The sequence below is a fragment of the Charadrius vociferus genome, unplaced genomic scaffold (genome assembly GCF_000708025.1).
Source record: "Charadrius vociferus isolate BGI_N301 unplaced genomic scaffold, ASM70802v2 scaffold151, whole genome shotgun sequence".
Taxonomy (NCBI): domain Eukaryota; kingdom Metazoa; phylum Chordata; class Aves; order Charadriiformes; family Charadriidae; genus Charadrius; species Charadrius vociferus.
In genome coordinates this window covers 1073075-1098798 of record NW_009646933.1, presented here as the reverse complement: position 1 = coordinate 1098798, position 25724 = coordinate 1073075, and the positions used below count along the sequence as shown (strand labels likewise).

Genomic DNA, 25724 nt, shown 5'->3' with positions numbered 1-25724 from the left:
TATTTTCATAAGCATGCTAAAAATAGACACATCTAACTAAATTTTTTTCTATGATGTTGGGCCAGAAACTTGCTGAAAGGTCTGAAGGAAATCAGGGGAGATGGTTGAGACATAAAATCAGAAGTGCGCATTTGACTTTCTGATCAGTCTCCTAGCTGAGGGAATTTGGGACTGTTCCCTCATAAATAGCTACAGTTAGAAACTGAGTTGGTTTTGGTTTTTTTTTTTCAGAGTTCAAAGAAGACTAACACGTTTAATGTCTTTGGGAATGCTTTTCCTTTCTGCTTTTGCTTGACTCTTGCACAGCCATATGTACCCATTTCAATTTAATTTTCTTCTTGGCTTGATATTCCCTCTTAGTGCTTTAAATTGAGTATTTGCCTCCCCATCCTAGTTAACGTCCACCACAGTCATTAAAAACCTTTAATGCATTGGTAAAAGAGTTTTTCTTCTCCTACCTATAGCAAATATGATGCTTTGCTATGATTTAAAATGTATGTGGATGAATACATGAGGGACAGGTTACTCAGGATTGACCAAACATGAAAAATAAGTTTTTTATGACTTTATTCCTCTGCACTGTTTATTTATGTGGCAATCACAATTCAGGCCAATAAAGCTTGCCTAACAATATACTATTTTAAATACATTTTGTTGGGGCTGTTTCTTGATATTCTCCCACATCTTAAATCCAGAGGTCTTGTTACCATAGGTACGATCTTGAAAGCCCCTAATGGCCCAAAAGTCTTACTGCCACTGACAGCCACTGGGACTTGCAGGCTTTTGAAATGTTTTATTCTGAATCTTATTATTCACATGCCAGGAGAAAAGAACAAAGTCAGGCTAATAAGGCAAAAATGATCCAAAACATCTTTCCGCAAATTGGCATACCTTCAATGTACGAGATCTGGGAACACTCTGCGTTCGATGCAGCAGTGTGTGTCCCACTGGGAAATAGGATAGCTGCATTCTTCTGCTGTGGAAAGCGTTTAGATGTGTAGAATTTAAAACTATTGACGGTGTTGGACTCCATGCTGCCCAGATGGACACCGAATACTTGGAGGAAATATTTTGCTGTCAAGGGAAATGTTTTGCAGTCAAGGGAAAGAAAAAATTGTGTCTTTGGGAGCTGTTTTTTAAAAATGGAAAAAGATGGGTGTAGTGCGAAGGTCTGGAGTGCTGGGAGGTGTCCGGGAGGAGACACTAGTAGCAGAGGGTTGGAGACCCACCCACTGATGTGAGGGTTTTGACTCCTGTGGAGAAGCAGTTAACCAGGTCTTTATCACTCCCCAAGCATATGGTTGTCAAAATGAGTATCTCTCACTCTGAGTCTATCTAGGCTGAGAAAATCTGCAGAAAAGGTCATAGATGATGCAAAGAGAAAGGTCCTGTAGCAAGTTGCAGTCTCTAACTTTGCCTCTGAGAACCGCAGTGTGGAGAGAAACCTAGAAGCTGTGTTGTAACCGTTTCTGGCAAAGGAGTAGATCTCCTGCAAAGCCTGTCTAGCCTTTTGCCCAAGTTTTTTCTTGGGTTAAGGACAGCTGTTCACATGAGACTTTCTGATTGTTTCAAATCCTCATCAGATCCTCTATGAAGTCACGGTTGTGACTGGAGACATCGAAAGCGGTGGTACTGACGCCAATATTTTCATGACTGTCTTTGGATCCAATGGGAACACGGAGGAGATGCAGCTGGAAAAAAATGGAGACAGGTACACTAACTTAGTAATTTTTTGTTAGTTAGAAGTAGAGTGATAACATTCTAGAATCAAGTCAAGAACCACTTGAGGCTTTGATTGTGTCTGCACTGAAACACAAAGATAAACTATTGAGTTTATAGATTCAGAACTGGGCCCCTTGTAAGTCTTATTGTTATTGTTTGCTCTGAAAAAAAAAAAAAAGTGTTAGCAGAGGTGCTGCTGTCTACACTCTCCATGAGAAACACCGCTGAGGCACGCCAAAAGATGTAGCCCTTGGTCCTGGTCCCCATCAGAGAGAGACATCCCATGTGCGGGGCAATGCGCTGGGTTACCACTGTGTGTAGGTGTTGGCGACATCCTCCTTCCAACATCCCAAGCAATCCCGTTCTGTATTCCACTATTTTAAGCCCAACGGTCAGTTCTAGTAGGTGGGTAAATGGACCATGGATGTTTGTATTTAAAATTAAAGCAAAATTCACATTGGAGTACATCAACCAAAAATCGCTAAAAGGGACCAAGACATCTCCAACCCCTCAACAGAGGGATTGCAGTTTGGCTCCAGCTGGCCAGGCAAGTGATATCCCTAAACTATGTGGCCTATAAAAAACCATCACATTTGTCTATATGGGTGAGATGGATAACCTCTGCTACAAGGATATGAAAATGCAATAAAAGAAGGCCTCACAGTTTGTAGGTTATTAGTTGCTTGGGCTGTCTTCTGCCAGTAGAAGATCTGCAAAAGGTGGTGAAAACTCACTGGGCCTGTATAAAGAAGGAGGATGTGTAAAGCAGAGCTATTAATATGTTAATATCCCCAGGATGCTGTGCTATTCCTTGGGGAGGTACCGGCACATCTCTCCTAGCTGCGGACTCTCTGTGTCACGCCTCCAGCTGTACAGAGCTCTCATCGTAGCACCCTCTGCAGAGGACACGCGTGTCCCCAAATACACACATTGCCTGTTTACACCCCACTCCCACCAGCCTTCATCCAGCTCTTAACACCACAGGCTGCCCCGGCTCTTGTTTCCCATGTAGATCTCACCAGCCTTTGTGCCAGCAGGGAGGGATGGGTGAGAGCCACTGCAGCCAAATGGTGAAAAGCGCTCCATCTTTATTAGAACCACCCAGTGCCAATTCACTCACAGCAGCTCAGTGCATTACAGAGAACCGTCTGCCTAACCTGCCTCAGATTTAAGGCAATTTTAGCTACATTACTGTTATTGCCAAGACCTCTGGGCAATAGAAATATTTCTAAGTGCAGGCATGGGTAGGAAAGCTTAATGAAATCCCTTAGATAAATGCTTCAGTGTCCTGGAAAAGGAATAGCGGCAGTCAGCTTGTCTGGGTACTTCTCAATTTTTTTTCAGGCTTATGCTCATATTCATATACATTAGGGATAGGAAAGAGCTCTTGGGTCACCCAGTTTGTCACTTTAGCAATTGTTTCCCTCTAGTACCATGACTTCTCAGAAGTAGCAGGTGAGTATCAGCCTTACAAACTGTAAACAGGGCATTTACTGAAGATAAATAATGGTTTATTTCACTGACTGACTGTTTAGCTTGGAGTTGCTCAGTCTGGCAAGGAGCAGAGTGAGAGATTTCTGCGAAGCTTTGTAAGTAATAGTGATTGAAATGAAAACTGATCATAGGATCATGGGATAACTCAAGCTGGAAGGGTCACACCTTTTTCTTCAATAGAAGTGGAAATCAATCCAGTCCAGGCACAAAAGCACATTCTCTTTCTCACAGTGTGACAGTCTGTCTTGGTATCCGGTACCACAGAAAGACAAATAACAAGAGAGGGGAGTTTTTCAAAGAGCAGACATAACCCTTAATAACTAGAAGTGGACTGGGACCAAAATGCCCCGTCCAAACGCCTCTGGGAGTGCAGGGAAAGCAATGCCTGGATGGAAACTGAGATGCTGGAGCCAATCCCCATTGCTAACATCTGCAGCTATGCAGGCTCAGATAATGGCGTGAGGATAATCACATTCATGCTGCAGGGTGTAATCTGAGCAGAGGTTGGTAAAGAAATGGGTGTTTTTTCTCCAGATCCTGGCACTGCACAGCTGTAGGAGGCTGAGTTTATTGCCAGGAATGAGACATCATCGTTATGGATTGTCTATATTATGGTAGTGCCCACAGTTTGCAGAGCTCTCTCCAAACCTCTCAGCAGGCTCAGGTAAGTCACAAGGAGGAGTCTGCATGAAGGAGGAACCTCAGCAGCAGAGTCGTCACAGTGATGTTTGGTAGACCCTCTGGATTTGGTTGCCCTTCTACTTAGCATGGGTTGGATTTCTATCTCCAAGCCCACAGCAGGTCTGCCAGAGTACCTTGGGGACAAAACAAGAAGAAATACTTGCTCTAAAAAGAGTAATATTGAGCCTGAGACAGCACTTGCACGGCTTTCTTCCGAGCACCGTTGATGCTAAGAGGGAAGCAAGGTAGCTGTGGTCCTAGCCAGTGCAATGTCTTTTCAAGAAGCATATGTTAGTTGTTACCCTTTTCCTGCTTTCTGCTGATTGCTTTGGATCAGCAGTTCCTACACATCCTTGTGCCTATATACAGCACACAGCCGTAGGGTAAGATCTTTCATGCAATGTTACACAAACCTATCCTGGTTCTTAGCGAAGCTGGAGCTAATTTGCAAATCCAAACCCCCCAAATTCAGGAGGGGAGTGTGGGACGGTCGGTTTTGGCTCCTTTCTAACACAATTTGCCTGTGCTTACTAAACTTAGGCGCTGGGCTTCGACTTGCAATCAGGTTACCGCATTTGGCTGAGTGGCAGTGACTGCCTATCGCTGCCGCAAATGCGAAGTTGTGTGCGGCATCTTAGCGAAAGAAGATTAAGCAAAATTGCTTTGCCTTTTAGTTGGGATGGGCTAAGGGCAGGCACGTGGGCAGATGCCAGGAGGAAGGCGATGTGCAGAGACCTGACTGTGAGTGTCTATTGTTCTGGTTACAAACAGAGTGATAATGTATGCTACAGGCTGCCTGGAACTAGTCCAGGTGCCTTGTACGGGCTTGATTTTCCAGGGGAGGAGGAATCCCTGTCAAATCTGCACTGAGGTGTCTTGCCAAAAACACAGTAGCTAGTGACTGCAGGACAGAAAAGCTCGAGTCCAATAAAGTGCGCTCATAAACTTTTAATTTGAGGCTGTCAGCAAGGTGCGAGTTGCAGCATGGACAGGGGTTCGGGACGCAACGATGCTGTAAAGCAGCGGGAAACCTCCTCAATCTTTCAATCCCCCCAGGTTTGAGCGAGGCCAAGAGGACAGTTTCATTATGGAGATCGCCGATATTGCACCCCTCAGGAAGATGAGGATCCGGACAGATGGGAAGGGGACTCGCCCGCACTGGTTCCTGGAGAGGGTAATGCACTTCACGTTACATGTCCCTTTCCAACCTGCTTGTGTTGAAGACTCTCAGTCCTTGAGAAAGAGGAGGAAGGCAGATAGCAGGGCCTGTTGCGATAGGACAGGGGGTAATGGCTTTAATCTAGAAGAGGGAACACTTAAACTAGATAGAAGGAAGAAATTGTTTACACTGAGGGTGGTGAGACCGTGGCCCAGGTTGCCCAGAGAGGTGGGAGATGGCCCATCCCTAGAAACATTACAGATCAGGTTGGATGGGGCTCTGAGCAACCTGATCTAGTTGAAGATGTCCCTGCCCATGGCAGGGGCTTGGACTAGATGGCCTTTCACAGGTCCCTTCACATCCAAACCATTCCATGATTCTGTTCTATGATTCTATGACTTGCTTTTGTTCATTGCCTGCCTCTTTCCATTTGGTTTCTTATGGGTTTTTCCTGCAGGAATTGAGTCAAAAAAGAAGAGAGCAAGGGCAAAACCTGTGCTGTAAAGCTTTACCACAGTCTCTGCTGTTAGCTGTCACTCTCTTTACCTGCAAAAGAGCCTTGGCTTGACACCCAGGGCACCTGCAATATTTTCTAGTCCCTGGGGTCTACCCTCAGCTCCTGCTGTGCTCTGACCCCGTGGGAGAGTGGATCCCCCTCTGCCAGGCAGGGACAGCTACCGTGGGCCTGGGCTGGGTGGGACATTTCCAAATAATCCATCCTTTCAGGTGAAACATCACCATCAGGCAGATTTCTTTCTTTTCTTCTTCATACAAGTAAGGTGTTGTTTTCTTCTTCCATTTTGAATACAGTATGCAAAATGTCTCCCACTGCTTCTGTTGATTGTATTTTTCCCTGGTGTCCTTTCTCACAGAAAAGCACAGTGCTTGCCTTTATCTTCCCTACCGAACCACCAGCTCCCTGTAAACATCACTTATATTTGGGCAGTATAATGAAATTTGCTTGTTATTTGTCCCTATAATTATATTTCTAAGATAGAGATGGAGTGATGTGCTGATTCCACACCATCAGATGTCATTAAGTGAGGAACACACCACTGCCATGTTTATTTAGGATGTTTTTTCTGCAGTGGATATCCTGCTGGATTTCTGTATCGACTTTTTTATGAGAATACGTTTAGCACATGGTCAGAAAGAATAGTGCAGGTGTTTTTATTGGGTCCTTTATCCCTTTTGACTAGTCTGAAGCTGTCCTTCATTTTCTTATGAATAACGTGTTTCTAAACACTGGTCCTAGGTGGCCACCAGTTTCCAGTGAAGTGATGAACTGCTCTTCACCTTCATTAGCATGGTTTAAAAAGTGTTTGTCTGGTGCAATACCTTTTTGTACTTGAGCATTGTCACTTCTAAGTTTTTTCTCAGCAACTCTTGTGCAGCTTTCCAAAGCATTAGACCTCCAACATGTATCTTCTGAATATATGCCACGGACACACCATTCTTCTCTCTGTGCCTAAGGAATAACTCAATCTGTTTTTTTTTATTTTATTCAGTTATCTTGCTCAAACTCCCTCTGCCAGTTCCCTGGTACCTTCCCAGGTTTTATAAATCACGTTCATATAAGATGAAATCAAATAAAGCTTATTCATCCAGAGACATTTCAGATCTTGCTGTCGTGAAATAGCAATAGCTCAAAGGCAAAGGACAGCGGCATCTCTAGTGGCAGGTGGCACCTTCCCGTGTTCCTGTTCGCAGCTGTATCCAGTCGTCCAGCCTGCTGGACTGTCCCACCCAAAGCAAGGCTTTCCCAGAGAAGCAAACAAAAAGGACTCTCATGTGAACCCATCTGATGCGCTTATAGCCCTTTTCTGGCTCAACAGAAGCAACAGGGAGACTATGCACCCAACTCTGAGACCAGGATTTTAGAAGCTTTTGAAAATTGCACCCGTAGTTTCTGTTTTTCTTAGAGAAACAGAGCATGGAGGATCTTCAAGCTCCAGTGACACACAGAGCATTTTATTTATTAGTTTTCTTTCCCACCGTCCCTGCAAAGGTAAACATAGCGTTTGCATTCCCAGGCAGGGAGTGAGGACAGGAGTGCTCTGGAAGAGGGGGGGTAGGATTTGTGTTCTCTGATTTGTATTCCAGCCTTGAAAAATTATGTAGCCTGGTGTGACATGAAAACTGATCTGAGCCCATTTCCATTTCTGTCAAAAGTGCATATTAAAACCGCATAATGAAATACTTGTGGGGGTAGTGCTAAACTCTCAGACAGATGGTTCACAGTTAGTGCTAACTAGCACAGTGAAATGAGAAGCTAGATTAAGCCATCAACCCCGTAATTAACCATTTGTTGCTCCATTTATCTACAGGATATTCTCAGTTTTCTTGTTCAATTAAAATAACAATATATGATCTTTTTAAATCTCTTTGGTCTTATTGTAAAATGTTGCTCGTCATAATTTATACTGCTTTTAGTTTACCAGAAATAGACGTGCATAAATACCAATTAAAATGTATGAATTATCAATGATGTTGTACACAGCCAAAAGATTCAATTTACAAGCATGGAAGTAGTCTTTTTTTTTTTTTTTTTTCTTCCTGTCTAGATAAAATACATTGAAATTTCATTCAGAATCTCAGTGAAGTAATGAACTTGGTGCCAAAGATTCAAACTGCACCAAAAGTGGCAATAAGTTTTAAATGCTGATACTTAATCCTCTAGAAGGAACAAAATTTGATTAGTGATGTGTTGGGCCAGAAAGAATATTATTGACTGTTGCTGTGCACAGAAAGACATACCGAAAGCTCTCTAAAGCTGAGCAACACTTTCTGATCTCACCACTGCTGGGAGATACACAGAGTTTGGATATTTCCCTCTGACCTAATGCTGAATCTCGTGTTCTTCCACATCGCGCTACCACAACACTGTTCTGTGTTTCTGAAAATCAGAGAACAGAATCATAGAATCACAGAATAGTTTGGGTTGGAGGGGACCTTTAAAGGCCATCTAGTCCAACCCCCCTGCCATAAGCAGAGACATCTTCAATTGGATGAGGTTGCTCAGAGCCCCATCCAACCTGACCTGGAATGTTTCCAGGGATGGGGCATCTACCACCTCTCTGGGCAACCTGGGCCAGTGTCTCACCACCCTCGGTGTAGAAAAATTGTGATTTCTAATTAGGAAACTCATCTAAATGCGTGCTTTGGAAACTTCCTGGGATGGCCAGTTCATCAGTCCACATGAGGATTTCACCTGCTGCCCAGTGTCTCAGATGCAAAGTTGAAAAGCCAGAGATAAGAAGGGATGAGAGCTCTCTGAGTGAAATAACAGGAATGGTAAGGCTGTTGAATTCTGCAGAGTTGCTTCCCTCAGAATTTTAATGTTACTTTGTGCTGTCAAAGCCAGGCAGATAAGAAGCTGTCTTAATGAAGCACTAATTACATTGCATTCAAACGTCACAAATAATCCTGAATGTGGGACTTGGTCTTTATTCAGTTCTTTTTCCATTATATGAAGGAGATGAAGGGAATTTGAGACAATTCATTGCAACTGAAGCTGACTGTTGTTCTTTGCAACAGAGCAAAGCTTTTTTGTTTTACAACCAGAGGACCCTGTTTTTAAGCGAAGGTTAATGACATCCAACAGAATCATAAAAACCTATAGTTGAATCTTTAAAGATGAAATCCAGGACCTGTGTATTTTGGTGTTAGTGGGGTGTGAGGCCCTGCAGAGCGTGTTTTACACTGCAGCTGGGAGAAGGCTGTGTTGAGGTAAATCAAATGACTGGGTGCGTCAAACCTTTCTGTTGCAGCGTACAGCACACAATTAATCTCGAGTTGCTGGTTTGAAATTCCTGTCAGCTATGGTATTTGCTCAGCTACAAAGCAATTTATCAACATTTTATTCATATGTACCGCTCCCACTTCCTTTTCATTTCTATAGGTGTTCTACAGCCCAGTTAAAACCAATGCATAATTAGTGTTAAAGTTTGAGCTTAAAAGCACATGGGATGTCCACAGCAAGTTCTAGGTATCCTAAAAAAATAGTTTAGATGCCATGCAAAGCAGGAGTCTCATTACCAAACAGTAGCTAATTTTTCTGAGAGGAACAGACAGAAAATAAAAATAGCCGTAGCTCAGCTCCTTGAGATGACTTTCCTGACCCTTGTCATCCAAATCAAAAGTCATCCTGTGTGTGTGCGACACCCACAAACCTCTCCTCATAGGATGGGATTCATTTTGTGCTATTTTAGTCATTGAAAAATCTGTTTGGTTTTCATCTCTTCTACCAATCCATTTAGGCCTCCTCTGTAGTCAGCAGAGAGATAGATCCAAGAGAGGGAGTTATGCCTCGAATGGGATTTACCTGGCCTCAGCTTGAGTGGGATGTGTTGCTTCCCTGGTGGTACCCAGCTCTGACCACTGACCTGCTCTAGCTGACCCTGCTCTGGCAGGGGGTGTACTAGATGATCTCCAGAGGTCCCTCCCAACCCTGACCATTCTGTGGTTCTGTAGGGAGGGATGACACAATGTGTTGGGCCTTGATGCCCGGCGTCTAGGCGGTTAAGGCTAGGTAAGGTACACAACATGCCCACCTTGTGTTTGCCACAGGTTTCCTGCTGCCTCCATGTGCCTTGTTGGGATCTCCCCCAGGCAAACGAAGCTCATAAAATGACTGTTTTCCTCATGTCACCTCTCTGGAGCACCACCCCAGAACGAGCTAGCAGAGACTGCTCACTCTGTCCGTGTTAACTACTTACACGAAGCTACGAACGGATGAAATCACTCATCCCAAGTGAGGGGCGGGGGATGGAAAGAGAAGGCATTTTGCTCCACCAGTTTTAGTAGCCAGAGAGTTTTTCCCAGACAGCATCTGGAGCGTTGGGCATGGGCTGGCTATTTGTGAGAGGTCTGATCTCTCTCTCTGAGTGCTCTCCAGCTGGCAACTCTAATCTGCTTCTACCCCCTGCTGCTTTCCTGACATTTCCCTGCAAGCTTTGCTCAGGACGTTTTGCTGCTAACAACGTCCTGTCGTTCTGGAGTAGGGCAGAAGTAGGGCTGGCTGAACCTTTTTTCGGCAAAGAGTTTATGCACCAAGGTGGGGAAAAAGGCATTTTTCAGTCAACCTGAGATTATTCACGATTCGAATTTGTAATTTTTAGCTAAAGAAAATTTTCTAGGTTGGACTCCCGAGTGGATGTAGATATCATTCACCCATCCTTGAGCGAGGAGACTTCCTTCTGGTGTGTGCCCCAGCAGAGAGGGCATCAGCTGGGTTGGTGGAGACCTGATTTCGGCTTGGCTCAAAGCAAGGATGTGATTCAACATCTCTTGACTCATAGAGCAGTTTTCTGACCACAAAGTAACAGTGTCACTGGCTGTGAATCAGCAGCTTTTTAGAAAAGCGGGACAGCTTCAACAGCCCAAAATGTCCCGTACTCTGCGATGAAGATGCTGTGTCACAGATCCCTGTTTAACATCAGGCAGAGAGAAAACCCCAGATGAGTGTCCTACCCAAAGAACAGTACAATGTGCAAATACCACGGGTAATGCTTCAGCTTCCCTGTGGCTACTGCCCTCTTTAAAATCGTTTTTTATAACCTGGAGCAACGTTCTTCTTTTGAACTGCTAAAGGCTCCAGCAAAGCTTGGCTGGGGTCAACAGAAGTGCAAGGACTGGGACACGTACAGTTTGAGGACAGAATCTGAGCACATTTTATCTCAAGATAAGTTTTATAAGTTTCTTAGGCTTATATGAGAGTGCAGCGGAAGGTCACTAAGATAGTCAAGGGGCTGAGGCACATGGCATACTAGGAAAGGCTAAGGTAAATGGAGTTTTTAAGTCTTGAGAAGAATAGGCTAAGGGGGAATCTAATTGCAACCTCCTGCTTCTTCAAGTGAGGTTACAGAGATATGACACCACAATCCAGTCTCTTCTCCGAGGTGAACAGTGAAAGGGCATGAGGCAATGGACACAAAGTGCAAAAAGGAAAATCCTGATCAGATAAAAGGAAAAAAATCTTCCCAATGAGAGTGGTGCAGCCCTTGGATGGAGGCCCACAGTGCTGGGGGAACCTCCACCCTTGAAGATTTTCAAAACTCAGTCGGACATGGCCTTGCGGTTAACCCTGCTTGGAGCATGAGACACCTCTAGATATCCCTTTTAACTTAACATTTTCTAGGGCTCCATGATTTGTTTCTTCCTAAAATCACGTCACGCTTCTCTGATGCATTTGGGATCATGTTTCCATGGCCCTTGCAGAGATGTGCTTTGCAAGACACTGCTTCTTGATGCACTGCACTCAAGTATGGTCTCTTTTTCTGTTAGATGGTAACAAAAATGTCCATTTGCAGTCCTGTCTCCTCCCTTCCCTCCAACTCCCCCAGTTTAGTGAGAATTTACTGCTAGGTTTTTGCTGTAGGCAAGTGTAATGCCTTTCTCCCAGTAGAGCTGTGCCCCAATTGAGCCCACATTCAACAGAACACATAAAGGTGGGTATTTTGTTAGGTGTTTGCTGGAGTAACTTGCTGTCTTGTTCTAAATAGTTTCCTATTCTGTTCTTATCACCACAGCATCTGAACCCCTTCCCGTGACACATTAGACAGCGTGACTAATATCTGTTGCATACTGTTTGTTCTGTCACCTTTTCCCAGACGGAGAAGAGTGTGAAGCATTAACTTTTGCTGGCCTAATTTTATCTTGTGCACTGCTTTAAGTTGTTTGGGGTTGGTTTGCATATCTCTACAATGATTGCCGTGTGTTTGTGCAGAGGAGGCAGGCAAAAGAAAGATACCATGTACTTCAAGGAGGAGAGGTTTTCAATAACTCTCTGTTACTTCTTCTTTAGACTTAATTCCATACTGTCATCCAGGAAAGGTCTGACCCTGTTAGAGATAAGCTTTGTCCGTAGCTTATGTCAGAGGAGAAAATTTCTTCCTATGCTTTACCTCATGCATGGAAAGCTCCGATATTATGAAAACCATTTCTCGGGATAAGTCACCACAGCAAATATTGTCCATAGCAGAGAGCTCAGCGTAGCCCAGAAGTGCTCAGTACAGGTTTTGAATCTATGACCAAGCTCTACCCACGTCCTACCACACTGTGCACTTTTTAAGTTTGATCTTTGCCATTGTTCAAATGGTAGTTAAAGCTTAGCTGAAGTTTTTTCTCTTATTTTGGCTCTTCACAGATCATCCTGAAGAACTTAACTAATCAAGAAGTGGCCACATTTACCTATGGTGAATGGCTGTCAAAGCTGAAAAATGCCAAGGGAAGTCTTCTGTGTGAGATGCCAGCCGTGATAAATGACGAGCAGATGATGGAGGACACAACATACACTCTTCAGGTTAAAACCAGTGATGTTGGAGGCAAGTCCATGGTGTATATTTTATGACTTTTCTAGTATGAAGTTTGATTTTTAACAATGGGAAACATCTCCTGCTTAATTTAAAATTATGTTTAAAAAAACCCATAAGTTAGCCCTGCTCTGCTGGAAGACCTCCATTTTGGCTGTCTGTTCCTCATGACTGTTATACTGTGGAATTCATCCACATTTGAGCACTGGGTATAAAATATTTAGACACAAAGCCTAGATTTGTCTGCTCTCTTGTCCCTCTGAAGACACCTTAACAGAAGCTATTGCCAGACCTTGTTGCAATGGTCAGGACCCCCCTTTTTGGTTTTGGTCAGGTCAGGTCCATCCACATAGGATGGAAAAAAACGCTACGGTCAAAGCTGATGGGCTCCAGGTTTTCAGTCAGCACTATCTACTTTGGCCAAAGAGAGGAGCAATAATTTGCTCTCCTTTTCAAAGTGTTTTGAGAGCATTTATCTCAGGCCATGAAAAAACCATCCCTAAATGCACAGCAGATAGAAGAGGTGGAACAGAGTATAAAGCTGCAGAGCTTCAAGAGCCAAGAAATGGGATTTCTATGTCATTTCCTGGGATGACTGCCTCTTTTCATGAGAACTTCTGTCAGGCTGCTGAATGAAAACTGCAACCACATACAGGCTACTTCGTGCCAAAATGGGGCAAGTTAGACATTATCATGCAGACACCTTGTTTGAAATGTCGACCCTCAAAAGGGATTCTGCCACACCAGTGCACATAATCACCTCCTGATCTCTACCTCTCTTTCTTTTTTATTTTATTTTTTTTTCTGGATTCACCAGTGGTAATTTATGCAGCTTGTGAGGTTTAATATGAGAATATCAAAATTCCCCTGACAGAATGTCTTCATCCCACCTCACCATTTTTTATCTATCTGCTCTGTCTGCTGCTTGTCTGAAAAACATGTAGTGAAGTACAAAAAAAAACCAACAAAACAAAACAAAACAAAAGAGGGAGAGGAGGATTTGTTTATGTATCTGGCAATCCATCTTGTATAATGGTAGATCTTTCTGTGACCCTTTTGTGAAATCCAACCCTAACTCACAAAGGCGATGGAAATAGAAACAAGAGGAGAATAGAAGATGACAGCAACAGCAGACAGATCTGCCCTTCCCATTGAATGAAGGATGATGGGTATTAATGATGAAACATTTTATTTCATTATGAACAGTGACAACCAGTAGGAAAGAGCAGATTACAGAGAGGTTTCAGAGAGTCTGTGCATGATTAGATCACACAGCACGCTGACATAATGATGAACTTTATCTAGCTTATCTAAAGAGGATACAAGTCATGAACCATCTACCCCCTTTGATCATTATGTATTCCATGATTACTCTTGGTTGGACCAATTCAGGAAAAAAGACATTTTGTCCTTGATGGTTAGTTTAAACATGTTATATCACCTCCTGCCACACTGATATTGTCTGGGGACAGCAATGCTCCACAGTGAATACAATCAGACATGTTCGTTTCCAGGTATAAAGTTTTTCTCTGCAATACCTTTCAGCTTTCCAGTGTGCCAGAGGCATTGAAACAAACAAACAAAGAAAATGTAGGGTAGGATTCATCTTACCTATTTGTCACTCTCAAAAAAATTATCCATGTGGTCTTTCTCTAGTCAAGACTGTCTCTGGTCAATTCACCTGATAGAGGAGTCTTAATCAGTGGTCTAGATCATCCTCTGGAAGATCCCTGTCACTCTGTCTTCATCAGCTTCAGACAGAGCCAGCACAATTAAGTTAGGCTAGATAGCTAAAGTTAGGGAAAATGAATCTCACAAAAAACGTCCTGCAGTGAATTAGAAAGCAGCAGTCATTTCCTCCCCATCATATACGTATATTTAACAACAGTCTTGTCTTACTTTTTCCTCAAAGAAACCTTTGAGTGACCTTTGTCTTTCCAGAAGTCATTCAACTTGGATGGTCATGTAACATACAGAGGCTTCACCACAGAATACTTTCTGTATTCTATAAGCAGGCATCGTATACATGGTAATGCAATAAAAATGGAGAAAGAATAAAGACTGCTTTCTCATTTTTCAGTATTAACAAAGCAGGAGGTTTTTATCTCTGCTGTTATAAGATTAATGAATATGTTGTCAGATCAGCTACAGCCTACAAACTACATAATTTAGGAGAGTTGGTGTCAGTTCCTAGTGCCTTATCCAAGTCTCTGTTAAGTCAAAAGAAGGACATTCTTTGGCCTCAGAAGGCTGTGACTCAAGCCTACAGTTTGTTTAAAAATGTGGCAGCTGCTCAATGAGGATCATAAAGTCATAGACACTTTTGTTGGAAGGTGTCTCTGGAGGTTATTTCATCCATCTTCCCACTCAAAGGACTGTTGCCAGCACTAGGTCAAATCAGCTAAGACTCTGACCAGCTGAGTCTTGGACACCTCCAGGGACGGGGATGCCACCACCTCCCCAGGCACCTGATCCAGACATGTATCGTTTTTCTAAGAAAAAGTTTTTTTCCTGTTGCCCAACCTGAATATCCCCAGCAATTTGTGGCTGTGGCTCTTTGGGGTGTGGTCTGACATCTCCACAGCCCGTGATCCTGTCCTCGTTATCACTGTCCCTCCCTGTGGTCAAGGGGCCCTTCTTCACCTGCCCCAGCTCATCTCCCTTGGCCTCTCCTCACAGTTGTGTGCCCCAACTCCTGTCCATCTTGGCAACCATCTGCTGAGCCCTCCTCAGTGTCTCAACATGACCCAGGGACCCAGACTGGCAACATGATCTAAGTGTGAGCTCCTCAGTGCTGAGCAAAGGGAATAAGAGCTTCACTTCAGCTGCTGGCCATGCTCCTCCTGATATAGCCAAATACACGGTTTGCTTTGAACACCGAGAACTTGCTGTTAGCTCAGATTCAACCTGAATATGAATGTTACTGCTATAACTTCTGGGTCTTCTTCAACTCCCCAGCATGTACACGTGCAGGGTTTATTCCACCCCAGATGCAGAGCTTTGCATTTCTCCTCACTGAATTCCATGGGGTTTCCGCTTGCCCAGTCCTCAAGTTTCTCAAGATCCATCTGGGTTGGAATTCTGCCATTCAGCATGTCAGTTACTCCCCCAAATCCAGTGTTATCTGGAAATCTGCTGAGGGTCCTTTCTGTCATTGTTTAGGGTGTTGATGATGAAGTTCAGTGCTGCAGATCCCAGTACTGACCCGTGAGCTATTGCAGTCACTGCTAGTTGAGGCTTGTGCAACCACGGTACCTTCACCTCTTCATTTGTCAAATTTGTTACGGTTCCTAAATGTGCCTGACAGTTTCCTGGAATTAACAACAACAAAAAAATCAGAGACCCAAATAGGTGAAATGTACATTGATTCAGCAATTTCTGTTCTTTTCTTTCCCATCTCCTGCTAATTGCCCATGAGGGAAATGTCACGGCATGAGGCCTTCATAAGCTTCTTCCTGCAGAGAAGGTTTTGCTAAGAAACAGTTGGTTCTGTGCTTTTTGAGGCCTTGCATTAATTGGGACCCTGCTCCTTGTAAGGAAATGGACTTCAGTTTGCTTTGTTCCTCACCTCAGCAAGCTTTAGGGTCATAAAAGGTACTGCCAGATGAACTGCCTGAATCCCTGATGCTTTCTCTTCCTTCTTAAGTCCTTCCCACGGAACTGCTGAAAATTAGCCCCCGTTTAACGTAGGCAATTTTTCACATGGACACCAAATGTTGCTTTGCCTTTTCTCTATATGACTCTTTTTCTCCTCTTTTTTATTTTTTTCTTTTAGTAATTTTTTCAGTCCTTCTATGAGAAGAGTTGTGATTTCTTCCTCATTTCTGTGTGCAAATAATTATCCCAAAGAAGCGGTAGCTTTCTCAAAAAGTTTTCATCCCCTCCAACTTTGTCTCTGCATTGTGTTGTGAACGGAGCTGTGGGAAATAGCATCCGTGTGGCCCAAAGTGGATTTACGACACTCTTGTGTAAGAAATGGCTTGGCAGGCGGTTAGAGCTTTCAAAGCTGGGCTATCTAACCGCAGGCAGCAGATGCTGAGTTTTTTTTGTAAGACAGATTTGGGTTTGATGATCTCGTATTCATTTTCCAAAATTTAAGGGCTTTTGTTCTGACGCAGCAATGAATGTCCACCCACGTGGAATCAAATTTCTTTCTATGAATCTGCTTTTTTAGTATGGCATCAAAAATAAAAAGCAATAATTTGGGTCAGATTATAAATACTGCCAGGTAAAAACGTTGTAACACTTCCAGCTAAAATGATCGTAAGGTCACTGCAGGTGATGGTTTGGCCTTGAACTCTCCAAAAGTCACGAAAATTGACAGCATGGCTGTTTTCTGTGGCAAAATATGGATGGTAATGGGCATATGAAATTCAATATCAGGTGATAAAGATCATCTTAGAAATTATTCTTTTCCTAACTTATACATAGGAAGAGGTGGGAGTTGGTGGGGCAAACTGTTGTATGAGAAACTGGGACTTTTTCCATTAAATGCATCATGGACGATATTTTGAGAAACAGGAATATAGAAGGAAGGGAGGCAAAAGTGGTACACAAGATGCCGTAGTGGTCTGGTTGATGATCTGCATTTTGCTCTCAAATCGCTGTGCCATAAAACACAGGGAGACCAGTATGAGACAGACCCCAGCTGAAGTGTCCTGAGTGCAACAGGACATGTTGGAGGAGGTTGTGGGACTGCAGGAGGAGACTATATTGTGGAAAAGGCACTGTGGCCCAGTGGGAAGACCAGGGCAGCTAGAAAAATTAGAATAAGTTCTTTAATACTCTTTCATAGATTGTGAGATGTTGCTGGGTAAGTTACTTCTCTTCCCAAGCCACCTTGGAAAACAGGAGTCATGGTATTGACACCCTCTGCAAAGCGACGCGATGCACGGTGGTCCATCAGGAGGAGATACTCCTGCTGCCTGTTAGTACCGCTGTCATCATGGTCAACATACTTTGAATGCAAGGGCAAAGCCTTCCAGCTGTATCTGGGGGACGGGCTGGAAGGGTGGCTTGTTAGCTACCATGGGGTGTCCTCCTTGCAGGATCCTACACAAATTCACTGAAATGTGTTTGCTGTGCCCAGAGAGATCTGAGCATCACTGCAGGCTCTTCCAGCCTGTCTTTGCTGCCTCCATTTCCATGCAATTGTGGGCTGCGTGTCAACTTGTGATGATGTGCCTTGCTCTCTCCTTCCAGGAGCAGGTACCGATGCCAACGTGTCCTTGATCCTATTTGGGGAGAATGGGGACAGTGGGACCCTGGCTCTGAAGGAGTCCAACAAGTCTAACAAGTTTGAAAGGAACCAGATGGATGAATTCAACTTCTCAGACATGCTGAGCCTGGGAGATCTCTGCAAAGTACGGATCTGGCATGACAACAAAGGTCAGGGTGGTGACTTGAGGGAGTGGGAGAGGTCGGGACAACGTTTTTACTTCTTGCCTGTCTAGACATACCCCCTTCATGCAGGAGACCGTCTGCCCCTGTGCTGGTGGAATATCTCCTCTAACGGGTCCCCAGCTTCAGCCTGAGCTTACAGCTACTGCTGCAACACAGATAATTATAGCTCCTCCGAAGCAAAGCCATCCAGCCTGTTATCCCAACACACTGACTCTATTAATGCAATACCTTTTTCACAGGCCCATACGGCACTTTCCTAGCAATTTAATGCTATCAGCCTGACACTGACACATGGGGTAATGCAGCCTGGCATAACATAGTGAGCTTTAGAAGATAGAAATAAAGATCTCTGTCTGTCTTTATTAAAATCACTACATCAGCTGGTGAGAGTGTAGTGCCCTGCTGAGAGAGATTCTGACAGTTTCCTGCTGCTGGACACCCTAACTGGTGTCACAAACAGCAGAGCAGCACTCTACCACCATCGTAGTCATATGTGCTGTTATTCAGGCACAAGCAGCATCTTGTAACAAATGCATCACTCACACTGCTGTGATGACATCTCATCCCATCCCATCTTCACCTAAAAGAGAGGATCTTGCATCAACCGTGACCTGCTCGCTTATGGCAGGCCCTTGCTGCAGCCCAAAGCTGAAGCTTGATGGCTCCCATAGACCCACCAAACAAGGTGGTTTGGGCAGCAGTATTTGTCGAAGTCCTGGGAGGAATGGCAGCAGGACTACCCAGTTGTTACTTGGTTGTACTGGGGCAGTGGGTTTATGGCTGGGCTGGGGTTATATGTCAGTATGGACACATCCTGGCCATCATCATCTTGACTTCTCCAGGTTGTGACAGATGGGGAAGGTTGCACTTCATGCAATATTAATAACAGATCAGACTCTACCGCTTAAAAAGAAAAAAAAAAAAAAAGAAGAAGAAAAAAAAGAAAGAAAAAAAGAAAGAAAGAAAGAAAAGAAATCTTATTGTAATCTTTGTCTGTTGTGAAATATGGGAAATATCATCTAACCAAATATCCACCTAACATGATTTTTTATTCCCAGCCACTGCAAGCTTTGGGCTTGTGCTTATCACTCCTAAAACACAGGACAATTTAGTTAATTAACCTCTTTTATATCATTTTATACAGAATCATAGAATCATAGAATAGTTTAGGTTGGAAGGGACCTTAAAGCTCATCCAGTTCCAACCCCCTGCCATGGGCAGGGACACCTCCCACCAGCCTAGGTTGCTCAAAGCCCCGTCCAACCTGGCCTTGAACATCTCCGGGGAGGGGCCAGCCACAACTTCCCTGTGCAATTTGTTCCAGTGCCTCATCACCCTCATAGTGCTGAATGCAGTAAGGGAGATGCTTTTACCTCATTTTAGTTGCCAAAACACTTATTTGAATCTGCAGTGTAGGTGCAGAAATGGAAAGGGCTATCAAAATACCCACTAGAGCTTTAGCTCAGCAAACAGGCATCTCTGCAGTTGCAAGGGTGGTTTGGATGTCCTTCAGCACGAAATCAAGATGGACTTGCAGATTCATTTTCAAAGACATTACCAGCTAAAACGTCTACAAAATGGACATTTTCCTCAAGAGGCATTGTAACTCCCCAGTGAATGGTTGTGCTAACATAATGAAATCCACCCACCAGATCAGAGCTGATCCTTAGGGCTCAGGCACATGAACAGGCTGGGATGTAGGAAGAGAAGAACTGGGTCAAACCGAGGGTCTGTCGAGCCCAGCAGCTGTTTCCAACAGCAGCGTCACTGGGTGCCTGAGGAAGAGGAGAAACTGAGCGAGCATGTGTAATCCTTCCCCAGTCCTCTGTGTTTTACTGTGCATAGCTCAGTGCATCTCCTGAACTGGGTATCATTTTTGTCCATTAAGTAATTTTCAGTGAATTTTCTCATTTGTGTGCTTGTCCAAACTCTCCAGGAGTTGTTTAGCACCCGTGGCATCCCATGGCAATGAAGTCCCATGGGTCCGCTCTCTGCTACGTGAGAAGCGAACCCTATTAATCTGGGTGGTTTTGCTGCCTTTTCCGTCTTGCACAAGTGACCCTGGTTCACTGTCTTGTGCTGCTGCTGATGTTGTTGATACCGGTTGGGGAGTTACCACATCACAGCTGAGCTATGGTAGTGGCTATCTGCATGCTGTTGGTTAGTGGCAAAGGGAAGTAACAGTGTTTAGCCTTAGGCTAAGCAGTAAAAAGGCTCCATTAGTTTAAATTGGCTGCGGGCTAAGAGCATGTGCCCAGATAGCCCCCACAAGTCAGTTAAAATAGTAAACCATGTGTCCAGAACATGAAAAAATACTTGATATTTATGAATATAAATTCACATTGCAGCCTCATATTCTCTTTCCTTATTTCCTGCATATCACTAGTTTTCATTTATAAATAATAATTAATAAGGCTTTTACCAGACGTAGCTGAATGCAGGGTTAAGCCTTGGAGAAACAACATGCTCAGGTTGTGTTCAGCAAAAATGTACTTGTATTCTCCCCCCAGAAAGAAGGACAACTGTAGTTTAAATTGTAACATATGTTGTCTTCATTGTTCTTGCATTAGTCATGTGAAAGGCATATCCTATCTAAAACTTCACACAATGCAATATGACAGCTTGTTGGGCGGGTAGAGTATTTATGACTGCTGGGATCCCAGGCTATAGCTATCCTTTGCATATATGCCTCCTCTCTATATATAATTTATATAAATTGGCTGTGCCGCTGGTTAGAAATTCCAGGCTCAATTTGTTGGAGAGGCATAGTGGGGTCAGGGGTCGAGGGTCATGTACGGTTTTTGTCAGATGCTTGAGGCACTTTGGGTATTAAATAAAAATGTGCTTGCATTTACCATTACTTTGAGGCATCAGATGTTGATCATTCTTTCCTTAGGTTTTTTTTCTTTTTTGGACTAAATAGTTCTCTGCCAATGGTCTGTGGAAGACTCAATCTCACACTGGCCTACCTACATTGCTCCTCACATGCTGAATACTTGGAACATTGCTGATATTCTTCTCCTAATTTTCTTAATAATCAGCCCCAATGACAGCATCAGCCTGTTTTGACTCGCATTAGGTGCCCTGAGCACCAACGGGCTAGTTAAGGGAACAACAAACCATCACAAGTCTCGTTTCTCTTTCAGACATCACCTGATCCCAGCAAGAAGTCAACCAACCTGCCCCCGTTTCCGGATAAAATACATTTAAATGGCTTTCCCAAGGTCATGGACTTTGCCATGAAGTCCAGCTCAGCATCCGTCCCCATCAGAGAAGTTTTGCTGCAGTGGCTTCTCTCCCACTTCATATCCCACTTTTGTTTATACTTTCACTGAAATTTGACTGCAGGGGGGTACTCAGAGTTGAAGAGACAGTAATTGCAATGGCAAAGCCTGTCAGAAGGTCTTTAAATCGCAAACGAGGCATTTGCCTCCTCTGGAAAAGCATGTCAGTTTTATGGTCCCACTTTAAAGCTTTTAAATGCCTTTTTCCCCACAAAAACTGCTGAGTGGCATCTCTGTATGAGAAATAAAGGAGGAATGAAGCCCCCATTTAATTCCTCTGACTTCAGTAAAATTGATTAGGGAGGAAGTTGGCAGTCATTTGAAAACAGGCCGTTTAGAGAATTCACAACTGCAATTTTAAGGAACTTGTTCCTGATTTTGTAGATGTTTAGAGCTCACCAGCAAGAGTCTGGTAACAATGAATTGCTGTGAATGAAATTTAGTTTTAAATTTTGCTCCATGTCTTTTTATCTTGCCCCTGTTTACTTTGAGATACTGATGTTCGACCTAATATATTTAGACTCCCTGTGCAAATTTAATCGCTTCCAGACTCCCCATCTCCTGATCTCAGATAGGCGCTATGTATTTTCTCATATCTCAGTTCATTTACTTCTACATTTATGCAAGATCAGTATCTGTCGGTCTGTAGAAATGCTGGCTTTCTAAATATAGGCCTCAATTTTTTCTCTGGTTTAAGAACTAAATCACCATTCTGGAAGAATGGCTTAAGGTTTCTCAGTATCTCAGTAATAGAATTATTTACCTAGAAAAAACCTTTTTTTTTTTTCCTTGCCTTTTTCTCCTTGCAACAAGGGAATATGTGAAACCTGGATTTCGCTCTCTCATCTGCCTGGGTGAATTTGAACCCAGATGATAAGCAGTCTTTCTAAAGTCATTAATTTTAGATTCTAGATTATCTCAGTTGCCATCAGCCAAGGGGAGCCAGGAAGAGTCTAATTATGGGTAAACCAGACTTCTGTGTGTTATTATAGGAGCAAAGACAGAAATAAATAATAAGGTTATGCAGCCCAACTTCTTCTTTGCCTCAACAGGGCCCTTCTCTCAATTGCACCAACTGCTATGTCTTTGTCTAATGGAGTTTTAAATAGCCTAACCCCCAGTGACTCCTTCTGGGTGGTTATTCCAATGGAAAAAGTATCTTATTCTGCTTTCTTGGTTTGGACTCAAGTCAAAAACATTGATATACCCTTGTTTTTCCTTTCTTTTCTCTGAAGGAACTACCTTTTTTAAGGAGCAGTATCTTGGATCAGATCTTAAATTGCACAGGCCTTGAACTTGCAGCACATGGCTTTTCCAGAGATATGTTTCTGCAATTCACAAGCATGATTCCAGCCTTTTGGGCACTTGTAGGCCATAAACGATTTAAACTAAAAAACACCAAAGATCTGCCTTTTTAGCCCTTTGTAAGGATTTGCTCAGCTATCAGACTTGAGAAGGGCTGTTCTAAGCCCTCTTCTCAGTGCTTCTGTTGCCTCATAAACTCTGTTGATGTGTTGGGGCAGATTTGTTGAATAGTTTCTGCTTTAAATGAAAAATGGGAGGAGGAGAAATAGATGTGTAAAACTTCCCAAGGAGAGGAGAGTCCTTCATCTGCCCTGTTTCGATGATGGCTCAGTACAGAGGAAGACAATGTCAACTCCTTTGTCCTTCTGGATGGACTGAAGTCAACACCTTAGATAAGGCATAAATGGGCGTGCAAACTGTAGACCTGTGTAACGTGCCAGCAACCATGCTGTGGCTCCTTAGTCCTTCAGATTGCCCAAATCTGCCTTCAGCCCCTTGGGAGACCCCAGCACCAATCTGCAGAGCCCTCCTCATATGCCATGCACCTTCCTCCATCTTCAGTGGCAGGTTTCTTCCTTACACGCAACAGTCTTAGAATCATAGAATATCTTGAGTTGGAAGGGACCCATAAGGACCATCAACTCCAACTCCCTGCTCCTTGCAGGACTACATAAAACTAAACCATATGACTAAAAGCATTGTCCAGACGCTCCTTGAACTCCAACAGGCTTGATGCCATGACCACTTTCTTGGGGAGCCTGTTCCAGTGACCAACCACCCTCTCAGTGAAGAACCTTTTCCTAATGTCAAATATGAACTTCCCTTTATGCAGCTTCATTCCACTTCCTCATGTCCCATTGCTGGTCACCATAGAGACACCACCAGCACCTTCCCTTCTGCTGCCCGCCTTGAGCAAGTTGTAGACTGCGATGAGGGCACCTTCTCTTCTCTAAACTGAACAAACCAAGTGACCTCAGTCTGAGCAGTTGGCTTACAAGGTCTGTTGCAGGAGATAAGCATCAAAATCTGTTCCAAATATCTTCACTTTATATAAGGCACCGAATACAGCATTATAAGAGCCAACATGGGTAACAACCTTCTAGGATGAGAGAAAGAAGCCAACTATTGTTTTTGGAAAACATCTCTATAATTAGAATAGCAGAAGAGCTGGGAAGAAACAGTTACTCTGTCTTTACAAATTTGTGATAAAAACCAAATTAACATCCATGGTATCAACCTGTTTTACACGTCCTATCACAAAGATATGCTAGAGGCATTCCAGCACAAGCAGAAGACACAGCAAAGATCTCACAGTCCAGAGTTGACATAAAGTAGGGAAGAAAAAAAAAAAAAAAAAGAAGCAAAAAACCCAGCAGTCTAGGAGAGAAGGTGAGGACTTCAGTGTTGACCTTGGGCAGTCATCCATTTCTTCCCAATCTCCTGTAACTGCAGAACCCTTCACTACAGAGTGGGAAGAGCCCAAAAGGCCAGATATAGCTGTAGAATTATCCATCCTGTGAAAGCTTCTCTTTTTGATGAGCCTCCTTTGCCCCTCTTGGGGACAAATCATCCTGTAGCCTTGTTAAATGCTTTTGCATCAAGTGTGCCTCAATAAAACACAAAATGTGCTTCAATCACAAGAATATCACCTGAGAAGCTGTTATATCTTCACTCTGAGCTGTTAAGTGTTTTTGCACAACAGTAGTTTATCTGTAAGATGTGGGGGTTTTTTTGTCTGGGAGTAATTTATGGGTGATTTTGACCTGAGTCAAACCCTGGACTGAACAAGTTGCATAGCCAACAGAGGAGAGGGAGCAGGAGACCTATTTTCTAAAACTGTCCCAAGTGTTAAGCTTTTGCTTTGTCAAAGGTTGTGAGAGGTTTTGCATTGCCTGTCTGCTCTGATGAGAAATGCTGTGGTGTGAACTAACATGATCCTAAAGGAGAGATATACAAAATGGATCTATTTTTATTCTGCCACTGGCTTGCTGAATGACCTTGCGTAAATCACATCCCCGTACCTCATTTTCAATTATGTAAATTAGGGATAAAAATTATTCACCTTCTTAAAGTGTTTTGAGATGTACTGATGCAAAGCTAGATGCTACGATTTTAACACCTCACAATTAATGCTCCATTTCTAGCTATCTGAAGCTGGTACCAAAACTCCCACCACTTTCTGTGTGATGTCTCATGAGGTGGGATTTAGGGGTGGATGATCATCTAACCGGGAAGAGGATAAATAATGTCAGAAGACTCAAGGCTGATGAACTGTCTTTGCAATGGTCATTACTTGATGTTACAGAAAAAGTGAAAAGAAAAGAAAAATGCAACCAGGGTGCTGAGCAACACTGGATGATGGCTGTGAATGACTGGGCAGCAGCAATTCTTCACCAGCCCCTGAACAGTCCATGTCCCCAGTTGGATTTTTCTTTTACTCCTATAAGGACCAGTAATGAGAACTTTGATCCTTGATTGAGCATCAACCATTTTCAAAACCAAACCAAACAAGATCTGCTACAGGTAGGCAAGGGATAGAAAGGAAAATCAATTAATATGGCTGCAAAGAGTGGAGGCAGTTTGACTTCTGTGGACATGTGTGCATCCACGCCTGGATGTGGTTCTGCCAGCAGGGATTTGATCCCACCAGCTCTCACTTTGCAAGGAATAGTTAATATTCACTAAAGCAAGGTCAGGGACCAAGTCCCTGGTGACCGAGTGGTGAACGCACCGGACTCGGTTCATTCTCACTCTTTCTCTCCCATCCTCCCATGTTTCTGCACGTGTCAGAACAGCTTAATATTTTAGGGGTGAATGTAGGCTGGGGCAAGAGGTGGCTGTTCCACAGAGGCGCTAAGGAAACTTCTGGTGCTGCAGATGGGGGTTTTAGTTAAATGAAGCAGTAACTTCATTATCTGTGTTACATCTACTACTTCTAAAGTCAGACTCTATTGTGCTAATCACTGCAGAAATGCATGACAAGGAGCTTACAATACAACCTGTCTGTCCAGCGTCAGGAAAGCACAGGCTTTTAGCATCACCTGGGAAAAAGGCAAAATGATCCTGTGAAGACCTTGCAGATGGACACAGAGGGTCCTTTCCCAGCATCACCCAATTGTCAGCTTGGTACCTTTTGGAAAAGAAGATAAATGGGATAAATAACTGCTCTTTTGGATAAGGACACTTGGGGAAGAGAATACGTTTCCCTGCACGACACTAAATTATACAACTGCCAGAGTCAAGCAAGCAAAGTGATTCTGTTTTCCCCAAAGCTCTTCTCCTCCTCTAATTACATTTGAAATGTTTTGCACAGTATTGAAAATGTCACTTCCAGCTGCGGACCATTAAGGAGCCTAGACGGTA

The 25724-nt window shown here is 43.5% G+C and overlaps 1 protein-coding gene across 1 annotated transcript in view; it reads left to right on the top strand.

Annotated features, from left to right (window-relative positions):
- Positions 1–25724, top strand: part of LOXHD1 (lipoxygenase homology domains 1) — a 161632-nt gene that overhangs the window by 124657 nt on the left and 11251 nt on the right. The window contains exons 33-36 of the mRNA XM_009894748.1: positions 1584–1711; positions 4954–5071; positions 12204–12381; positions 17572–17757. Coding sequence (XP_009893050.1) covers positions 1584–1711; positions 4954–5071; positions 12204–12381; positions 17572–17757 — 610 coding nt within the window. The remainder of the gene's footprint in view (positions 1–1583; positions 1712–4953; positions 5072–12203; positions 12382–17571; positions 17758–25724) is intronic.